The 9,248-nt window shown below is 60.1% G+C and overlaps 3 protein-coding genes across 10 annotated transcripts in view; 2 read left to right on the top strand and 1 right to left on the bottom strand.

Annotated features, from left to right (window-relative positions):
• Positions 1–333, top strand: part of LOC109543495 (serine/arginine repetitive matrix protein 2) — a 3,803-nt gene extending 3,470 nt beyond the window's left edge. The window contains exons 8-9 of the mRNA XM_048663065.1: positions 115–121; positions 201–333. Coding sequence (XP_048519022.1) covers positions 115–121; positions 201–333 — 140 coding nt within the window. The remainder of the gene's footprint in view (positions 1–114; positions 122–200) is intronic.
• A 198-nt stretch (positions 334–531) lies between these two features.
• On the bottom strand, positions 532–6,166 carry LOC109542426 (inositol-trisphosphate 3-kinase homolog). 8 transcript variants are annotated; one of them, XM_048663011.1, is made up of 5 exons: positions 5,922–6,166; positions 4,353–4,382; positions 3,021–3,170; positions 919–1,773; positions 532–849 (listed from the first exon to the last, which is right to left on the bottom strand). In XM_048663011.1, the coding sequence occupies exons 1-5, from the start codon at positions 6,081–6,083 to the stop codon at positions 775–777; spliced, it is 1,272 nt and encodes a 423-aa protein (XP_048518968.1). In that variant the 5' UTR covers positions 6,084–6,166; the 3' UTR covers positions 532–774. The 8 variants fall into 8 exon arrangements, with proteins under 8 accessions (XP_048518968.1, XP_048518972.1, XP_048518970.1 ...); XM_048663015.1 differs by lacking the exon at positions 3,021–3,170; XM_048663013.1 differs by lacking the exons at positions 4,353–4,382; positions 5,922–6,166 and adding an exon at positions 3,337–4,003.
• Positions 6,167–6,307: 141 nt separating this feature from the next.
• The window catches only part of LOC109543485 (protein flightless-1), a 5,077-nt gene continuing 2,136 nt past the window's right edge, over positions 6,308–9,248 (top strand). Inside the window, exons 1-11 of the mRNA XM_048663063.1 lie at positions 6,308–6,544; positions 6,601–6,782; positions 6,838–7,005; positions 7,060–7,436; positions 7,491–7,955; positions 8,005–8,099; positions 8,163–8,233; positions 8,293–8,539; positions 8,601–8,786; positions 8,927–9,041; positions 9,098–9,240. Of these exons, the coding sequence (XP_048519020.1) occupies positions 6,479–6,544; positions 6,601–6,782; positions 6,838–7,005; positions 7,060–7,436; positions 7,491–7,955; positions 8,005–8,099; positions 8,163–8,233; positions 8,293–8,539; positions 8,601–8,786; positions 8,927–9,041; positions 9,098–9,240 (2,115 nt within the window). The 5' untranslated portion in view covers positions 6,308–6,478. The remainder of the gene's footprint in view (positions 6,545–6,600; positions 6,783–6,837; positions 7,006–7,059; positions 7,437–7,490; positions 7,956–8,004; positions 8,100–8,162; positions 8,234–8,292; positions 8,540–8,600; positions 8,787–8,926; positions 9,042–9,097; positions 9,241–9,248) is intronic.

Raw genomic sequence — 9,248 nt, 5'->3', positions numbered from 1 at the left:
GACCACGCCCGCCCGATGACAATAAAGTTTCGTTATGATTTTGTACGATTTGATTTTGTTTTTTTCCGATGTTTGTGTGTAGTGCCCGTTGTTGTTGTTGTTGTTGTCGTTCAGATGGCAGGTAAGTTGCATGGCATACGCAGGCGCTTCGCCCCCTCTGCTCCCACTAATCACACTAACATTGCTTCCGACTAATGCAGCGCACGCAAGCGGCCCATTCCCTACACCAGGCTGTCGCCCAGCTCGGACTCGACCTGCAGCTCCAACAGCCCCTACTTTGCGCGCCGGCGCTCCTCCAGCCGGTCGCCCAGCTCCGCCTCCATGTCGCCCTGAGGCCACGCCCCCGCCTTGTTATTGTTTTTACACGAATAGTGCAATCCCGCTCCGATCTAGTCGCTGAATACTCCCACCTGTGTGTGCGTGTGTGTGTGTGATATTTATTATTACTACTATTATTAATATTATTGATTAATTTATTGGAATTTTCCACTGGCCACTGGGGAATAAATTTGAAAAAACCCGTCCCTCTAGTTTACTGGTTAAAAAATGTAATAATAAGTACACAGTGTTGTCGGATGGAGGCCTTAAATCTAGGAACATTGACTAGAGCGATGACGGGCTGGGGCCCCGCCCCCGGGGGGCGGGGCTTAATACTTGCAAATACACAGTGGGCCCTGGGGGAGTGGACACAAACAGAGGAGTGGGGAGGCCGTGGGCGCTGAGACGTCATATCGCGTCCGGGGCACTTTCACATGCCGGGACGGCGCCCGGCGCTCAGGACTTGACGCTGACCGAAAGGGGGCGCGCAAAGCGCCCCCCGCGCTCCGGGATGCGGATGCTCCCAACCATCTGCAACCAAAACAGCCAGTTAGTGGCGGTTGCCCGCATCAGCGGGGCGGAGAGGGGTGGGAGGCTTACCGAAATGAGCCGATCGAACCCGAACAGCAGGCCCTCCTCGTGGTTGCCAGGCTCCCAGGGGGCGCGGTGGTCGACGGTGCGCCCCTCGGGCAGCCGATTGGTCTTGGCAAAGTCGATCAGCCACGCCCCCAGCTTGGCGTCGTCGTAGACGATGAACAGGCTGCTCCCCACCACTTCCCTGCTCTTGAAGTAGTCGGACTGGTCGATTTTGGTGCGCATGTCGCAGAGGCGCGCCAGCAGGCGTTGCCGCATGTCCTCGCGCCCCCCCAGAAACACGTCCAACGTGTGCAGCACCTCGGCGCTCGACTTGACGGTCTTGAGGTCGGTGACGGGGGCGGAGCCCCGGCACTTCATCGCCTCGATGCGGAAGCCCTCGCTGCAGGTGGAGGACTGCAGCTCGCGGAACTGCATGTAGCGCAGCTTGGTGACCGCCTGCAGGCGGTGCTCCTCGGGGGTGGGCGCGTCCGCGTCGATCGCCACCATCTTGTGGTAGAGGTCGGGGCGGGCGGCCGTCTTGCGCACCTCCGACTCGAGAAAGGTGCGCGTGCCCATCTTGATGTCGATCACGTAGGGGTCCTGGAAGCCGTGCAGCAGGTCCTGCAGCTCGATGAACTGCTCGCCCTGGTACTCCACCTGGCGGTAGTAGCGCGGCACGATGTCCTGCAGCAGCGGGTCGCGCTGCAGCTCCTCGTAGACGCGCCCCTCCGTGTCGTCCGAGTTCGGGGAGCGCTTCTTCCACACCGTGCCGGGCCCCGCAGGCGCCAGACTGTCCGGATGGCCGCTCAACTGGAACCAGTGGCTGTGACGCGTCTTCAGCAGCACCGGACTCGCCGGCAGGCTCAGATCGAGCGCGTTCTGCAAACAGACAGACATAACGCAACTGTCATCACGCGACATTTGCTCGAAATGTCAACAGGAATGACGCTAGAGTGCTCGAATTGTCAACACGAATGACGCTAGAGTGCTCGCATTGTCAACACGAATGACGCTAGAGTGCTCGATAGGTTTCCTACCCGATTGACATGACGACGGAAAATAATTTTGCAAACTGACAACACTGTTCCAAAGAGACGGTATCGGTGTATCGACCCCGATCGATTCACATCATTGTCAATGGGCTGTCAAAATTGACAGTTGACGTGATTTGACATACAGCATCCATAAATATGGCCCGTCAGATGATAACTGTATAATATGAATGATCTGCGAGTTTTCGTGTCGAAGAAAATCGATTTTTATCGTTTTTCTTCGACTCTGAAACTCTGAAATGCCAGTGTCAAAGTAAATGTCACTGTTCTTTCAGTCAACTTTTCTTATTAACTTCATCAAATCGATTAATCTTTCGGTTACGATGTTATAAATTAAAGAATGTCAAAATGTCGTTTTTGCATCGAGAGCTTTTCGGATTTTTTATCAGACAAACGATAAGTTTGAGTGAGGTTATGGTCACTAAATAATTTGACCACAAGAAAGTATAATTACCTAAAGTATAAAAACCAGAAAATGGACACCGATCGCAAATCACGTTTGCCACTAACACTGCGAAAACTCCCTCTTATGGAATCAGCCCGGACTAAAATGCCCAATATATAACGTTAATCATGAGCAACGTAAATTTAATAGCAATAAACCAACCCGCATAAGCCCTTATTAGTACGCGACGAAAACTCTACTTGTATCCGAAAGGGGCGAAAAGAAAACCACCAAAAGTAGCAATAAACGATAATCGCAAATAGCGTAACGCTAAACCCATATCAAGTGTTGAACGACAAAAACCCCACTTGCAGCAAGCGAGTTAAATGAAAGCTCGAGAAAATAGCGAAAACGGAAAATCCGCAACCGCAAAACTGGAGATATAATTATCGCCGATATAAAAATATATATATCGATGCGATATAAAAATCGCCAGCAATTGGACACGCGATGGCGAATGCGCGCGCGCGTTAAAGCCAAGGCACGGCGCAGCGTTGCCCGACTGTCTGGGAATTAAGGGGAGGCCGTGACCCCCCAGCTATAAATAGCGCGCCAACGTGATCACGGGCCGTCGGCGTGTGTCGCACTTAGGGCTGGGCGGTCGCGCATCGATCGGGCCACAGACTTACAAAGGCGAGAAACTGCAGCAGCGACATCTCGTCGGGCGGGGGGGGTTGCGCCCCCGGCTGCCTCGAGGTGCGCCATCGCTTGAAGGCGTTGTGGGGCGAGGGCGAGCGGATCGTCCTGGCGGCGGCTGGGGCGTCGTGGGGCGCGTCGCCCTGCAACAACGCAATGGTTAGGAGCGCGTCGACGTCACTGACCCGCGGGGGGCAACCGATTGACGTCACTATTTTGTTGTGCGTCGACCCAGAATGCAGGCAACGTTGCACTCGGGGGGGAAAGTGGGTGACGCAAATGGCCTGCTGCTGCGCCCACTCGACCTACCGCATTGTGGCTGCATCGGAAGCACACCAAGTCCTGGATCAGGCCGGAATACCTGTCGCGGCCCTTCGTTGCAACGAGACTGACTACGGCCGGCACCATTTCGATGCGGCTCACACACATCATAAAACACGCACCCTGGGCTTGAGGATGGCGCGGGCGCTCGAAACTTTCGCTCTTGACAGCTCGGCTGGCGGGCTGGCGCACTACTAATCAACCGCCAGGCCAAGTGCGGCGTTTCATTCGGGTCCGTGCGTCAATGCGGCGTTGCCGCGCCCGCGAAACCAGCTGCGCAGTTGCCTATACAATTACCCAAGCGGAATGTGGGGGGAGTTCGCAAACGGCCTGGCGTGGCACGCCGCTGTCCTGCTCGCTCGCCGCCACACGCAGTGCAACAGACAAGGCGCGCTAGCCAAAGGGCCACTGCCGAACTGCCCCCGGCTGTTTAAAATGCGTCGCGCCAAACGGCTCAATGAAAGCGGGCGCTTGCCTGGCATGCGAAATGACGCCGTTGACGTCAAGTGTGAGGTTATGGCTCGTCTGTTTTCAGGCCGCGTAAACGCTACAGGGTTGCGTGGTCGCCCGCTTGAATTATTCATTGCATCCGGAACTGGTCAGAAAGGGGGGGGGCGAGGCCGCAGCCCGCTATGTGCTCATGAGATTGGGGGGGCCCCACTTACCGGCAGTCGCTTCCGGACAAAGGGAACGCACTGATTGGCCGGGACGTCCACCCTGTACAGTGTCCGGGCCGGCCCACGTGACCGCTGTGACGTCAATGGTGGCCTCCGGACGCCTGCCGACTAGATCGGAGTCCGCTATCGATGATGTTTTCCGGTTGGCTGACCAACTTTCGAAACGCGCATCGCCCTCGGGCCAGTTTATCGGCGGCCGTCCGCGTTGTTATGCGCGCGTCCTTGTCGCGCGCGTGCTGTGCACGCGCAGCGCGCCTTGTCCCACTCGCTCCCCAACGCGCGGCCGGCGGCTTCGCCCAACTCCCCCACGCGGCTTCGCCCACTCACCTGATGCTGATGGCTGATTGGCCCCGCCACCTGCAATCAAGACAACTGACGTGAGTCTGCGCGGGGGTTGGCTGCGGGTGAGACCAATCAAAGCAACTGCCGCCAGTGGAAACGCTACAACTTTATTCAACAGAGTCAGCAAGGCTTAAGAGTCGGGCTGCAGATGGACATAGTCCATGTCGCTGGAGGGGGCGGTGGCGCACAGCCACTTGGGGAGGGACGGCTGGGCGCAGCGGTCGCGCACCAAAAGGAACACGAAGGCGGCGCCGATGAGCGCAAGCGCCAGCGCCAGGTACTTGATGTGGAAGGCGGGGGGCGCGGCAGGGGGCGCCTCGAACAGCTGCGCCCACGCCTTGTCGCACAGCATGCCCTGGATGTGGTGGGGGGCGCCCCAGTCGCGCCCGGGGCGCACGCACACCCCGCCCCGGGCCAGGCCCTCGGCCAGCCGCTGCCACTCCGCGCACGAAAAGTGGTTGTCGTTCAGGTCCAGGCAGGCGGCGCTGTTGCCAAACAGGGCATGCGCCCTGTTCACGCTCACCGTGCCCAGACAGTTGCCTGACAGGTTGAGCAGGCGCAGCTCCGGCCAGCTGAACGTCTCGTTCTCGCCAAAGTGCAGGATCACCATTTCGTTCTTCATAAAGTCCAGGCGCCTGAGGGCGCTGTTGCCGCTCAGCGCTTGCGCGCTGAAGATCGCAATCGAGTTGTGGTCGAGCGASAGCTCGCGCAGCTCTGGCARCGCGTCGAAGCAGTCGGGCATGCGCTTCAGCTGGTTGTGGGAGGCGTTCAACGCCCGGAGGGCGGGGCTTGCGTTGAAGGCCTCCCTATCCACGCCCACTAAGCGGTTGAATGAGACGTCGAGCAGGCGGAGCCTGGGGAGGGGCTGGAGGTCGGCAGCCGCCAGGCCAATCAGGGCGTTGCCGCTCAGGTTGAGCGCCAGCAGCCCATCCAGGCCCTGGAAGGTGCGCTTGCTGAGCGCCGCCAGCCGGTTCTGGCTCAAATCCAGCCGCCCCAGGCAGGTGAGGTTGGCGAAGGCGCCATCTGCAAGGCGCGCCAGCGATTTGTTGCGCAGCTCCAGCGCCAGCAGGCAGGCGGCGCCGGAGGGGCGCAGCGGCGGCAGCCGGTCCCCTTCGAAGCGCTGCGCGCTGAAATTGACGGAAACAGCGCAGGAGCTCGCGTTGCTGGCCTGGAACTCCGCCAGCGAGCCAAATGTTTGAGTGGGGCCCGCAGGCGAGCAGCGCGCGGCCTGCGCAAGGGGGCCCAGGGGCAGCGACAGCCCCAGCAACAGCACCAGCGCCATCTGCAAATGCAAACCCCCACATTAGCCGCCACTGGGACTGGGGCCCCACTCACCCCCTAACCTCACCGAAAGCAACAATCGCAGTTTGCACGGGAAAGCACGTCCACAACACAGTTGTTCGACTAGCAAGGAACAATTGATGGGGGTCATTTTAATATGCTTGTCTTTATCTATGATGGGGGTCGCGACCTTTGCAGTTTGACTGCCGCTCAATTGCCCTGATTGGTCTAATTGGTGGCGCACGGGGTCGACGAAGCACCGCTCCTACTTACCGTGGCTGGCGCCGAGTCGCTCCGCGGGGGCGCCCCCGTCGCAGCCCCGGGCGGGCCGCGGAACGTCGACGAGTAGGCCTGCGGGGGGAAGTGGGTGGCGCTGCGCCCGCCCTTCATCGCCGCCCCTTTTGGGGGCTCTGACTGTTTGGGGCACACTGACATGTAGTTGACACTTGCACTGCTTTAACCTCTATCGCTTGGGCGGCGTTGCCAGTTGATGGGGGATTTTTGGTGGAGCCCTGCCGTGCGGCTGGGCCCCGTGTAAATGGGGGCGCACGCTTACTGTTATATTTATTATAATACATTATTTACTGGCCTGAAAACAGTCGCCCGCCCTTGGCGGGGTAGCTGACGATTTCAGGCGCTGCACACAATAACCTCAACTCTCCACAACCATCGATGATAGATGAAGAAAAGTCAACAACCCTGCCAAGTTAACCCCCTTAAAGTATGTGCAAGAATTTGGCGTTTTTGGGGCTCTAGAGCGTGGGAGCGCCGCACAGTTGACAGCAAGCGAGAGCAGGAGTGAGAAACCGGCCCCTGGAACTCGGGGGGCGATGGCGCACAACACAGGAGTGCTGCCCTTTGTGAGGGGCGTCGACTTCACTCGCAATGACTTCAGCGTGAGTATTTAGGCTAGGCAGTGGGGCGCGGGTGCAGCCGGTTGAGTGGGTTGCAGGAGGGCAAGTTTCCGGACGCAGTGGCGTACATGACGGGGGTGCAGTGGCTGAAGCTGGACCGCACGCAGCTACGCAGCATCCCCAAGGAGATGGGCAGCCTGATGAAGCTGGAGCACCTGTCGCTGACCCGCAACGAGTTGGAGAAGCTGCACGGGGAGCTGACCGAGCTCAACTGCCTGAGGTGAGCAAATGGCGGGGAAATGACTGACTAGCCGGGCTAATGGGGGGCTGGTTAGGAGCCTGAACCTGCGCCACAACAAGGTGAAGAGCTCCGGCATTCCGGCCGAACTCTTCCACCTGGAGGAGCTGAGCACTCTGGACCTGAGCCACAACAACTTGAAGGAAGTGCCTGAGGGGCTGGAGCGCGCGCGGAGCCTCCTGGTGCTCAACCTCAGCCACAACCAGTGAGTCGTTGCCCGCCTGCCTGAGTGTTTCGGGGCTAAAAGTCTGGTTTGTAGCATTGACGCCATCCCCAACGCGCTGTTCATCAACTTGAGCGATTTGCTGTTTCTGGACCTGAGCGACAACCGGCTGGAGACGCTGCCGCCCCAGACGCGCCGCCTCGCCAACCTGCAGACGCTGGTGCTGAACAACAACCCGATGGGGCACTTCCAGCTGCGCCAGCTCCCCAGCCTGACCAGCCTGGAGACGCTCCATCTGCGCAACACGCAGCGCAACCTCGCCAACTTCCCCCCCAGCTTGGAGAATCTGCTCAGTCTGACCGATGTGGATCTGGCGCAGAACGCGCTCCCCCGCGTCCCGGACGCGCTCTACTCGCTGCCCAGCCTGCGCCGGCTGAACCTCAGCGACAACGACATCGCTGAGCTCTCTTCGGGTGAGACAGTGGGGGCACTTTGAGCAGTTGCTGAGCGTTGCCGGTTTGTTGCAGCGGTCGAGATGTGGCAGAAGCTGGAGACGCTCAATGTGGCGCACAATAAGCTGAGGGCGCTGCCCAGCGCCATCTGCAAGCTGCAGAGCCTGCGCCGGCTCTACCTCAGCGACAACCAGCTGGACTTTGAAGGCATCCCGGCGGGCATCGGGAAGTTGGGGGCGCTGGAGGTGTTTGCGGCCGCCCACAACCGCCTGGAGATGATCCCGGAGGGGCTGTGCCGCTGCGGCTCGCTCAAGCGCCTCAACCTGAGCTCCAATCGGCTGATCACGCTGCCCGACGCCATCCATCTGCTGGGCGACCTGGACTGTCTGGACCTGAAGAACAACCCGGAGCTGATCATGCCGCCCAAGCCGTCGGAGGCGACGCGCGGCGCCGGCGTCGAGTTCTACAACATCGACTTCTCCCTGCAGAACCAGCTGCGGCTGGCGGGCGCCATGGCGCCCGCCCCTGCGCCCCCCCAAAGTAAGCTCGAGCGCCTGCCGGGCTGCACTGTGTGACTGTTGTGTTGTAGGCGCCAGCAAGGACCCGATGGCGCGCAAGATGCGCCTGCGGCGCGGCCGGCGCGACCACGAGGAGGCCGACCAGGACCAGGCCAAGATCCTGAAGGTTTGTGCAGGGCGCCGCCCCCCTTTGCTAACCCACATTGACTAACTGTCTTTACCCTTCCAGGGCATGAAAGACATCGCGACTGAGAAGAACCGGCGCATGCAGGAGGAGGAGGCCAAGGCCGAGTCGCTCAAGTAGGCCCCCGCAGGTCTGAGCGGTCGAGACCGTTCTAACGCGCCCCGTTTGCTTTAAGGCCGCGCCGCTGGGACGAGGCGCTGGAAAAGCCGCCGCTCGACTACTCGGAGTTCTTCGAGGCGGACGCCGGCCAGCTGCCGGGCCTCACCATCTGGGAGATCGAGAACTTCCTGCCCAACCGCATCGACGAGGTCGCCTACGGCAAGTTCTACGAGGGCGACTGCTACATCGTGCTCAAAACGAGCGTGGACGAGAACCAGAGCCTCAACTGGGAGATCTACTTCTGGATCGGCGGCAAAGCCCCGGTAAGTCGTCGTTGGTGGGGGAAGGGCGCAGCCCCTAACTGTGCAACCCCCCCATGTGCAGCTCGACAAGAAGGCCTGCTCGGCCATCCATGCGGTCAATCTGCGCAACTATCTGGGGGCGCAGTGCCGCACCATCCGCGAGGAGCAAGCCGACGAATCGGACGAGTTTCTCAACCTGTTCGAGACGCAGATCACGTACATCCAGGGGGGCCGCACCTGCAGCGGCTTCTACACCGTCGAGGACCTGGTGAGGGTTTAGCGCTATTATTAAATGTGGCAAGCGCGCGCAGGGCGCAATGCGTGCGAGCGAGACCGCCACCCCCCTGCGTCGGTGCTCTTCTAGCATCGCCCGCCGTTGACTGACGTTGACAGTTGCTGTCATTTTAGACGTTCGAGACGCGGTTCTACCGGGTGCACCCTGCGGGGCCCTCCATTCACCTGGAGCCGGTGCCGATCAGCGCCGCCTCCCTGGACCCGCGCTTCGTCTTCATCCTGGACCAAGGTGAGTGGCGGCGGTTTGAGGGTGGGGGCGGCTTAGTAAGCGGTGGTTGGGCGCAGGCACCGCCATTCACATCTGGAACGGCAGGCGGGCCAAAAGCACGCTCAAGTCGAAGGCGCGGCTCATGTGCGAGAAGATCAACAAGAACGAGCGCAAGAACCGCGCGGAGATCAGCAGCGAGGAGAGCGAGGCGTTCTGGCAGGCGCTGGG

The sequence above is a fragment of the Dendroctonus ponderosae genome, unplaced genomic scaffold, assembly GCF_020466585.1.
Source record: "Dendroctonus ponderosae isolate FM_Combo_2020 unplaced genomic scaffold, Dpon_F_20191213v2 Dpon_F_20191213_12, whole genome shotgun sequence".
NCBI lineage: Eukaryota > Metazoa > Arthropoda > Insecta > Coleoptera > Curculionidae > Dendroctonus > Dendroctonus ponderosae.
The sequence above is the reverse complement of the archived record's forward strand: the minus strand, read 5'-3'. Positions and strand labels throughout refer to the sequence as shown.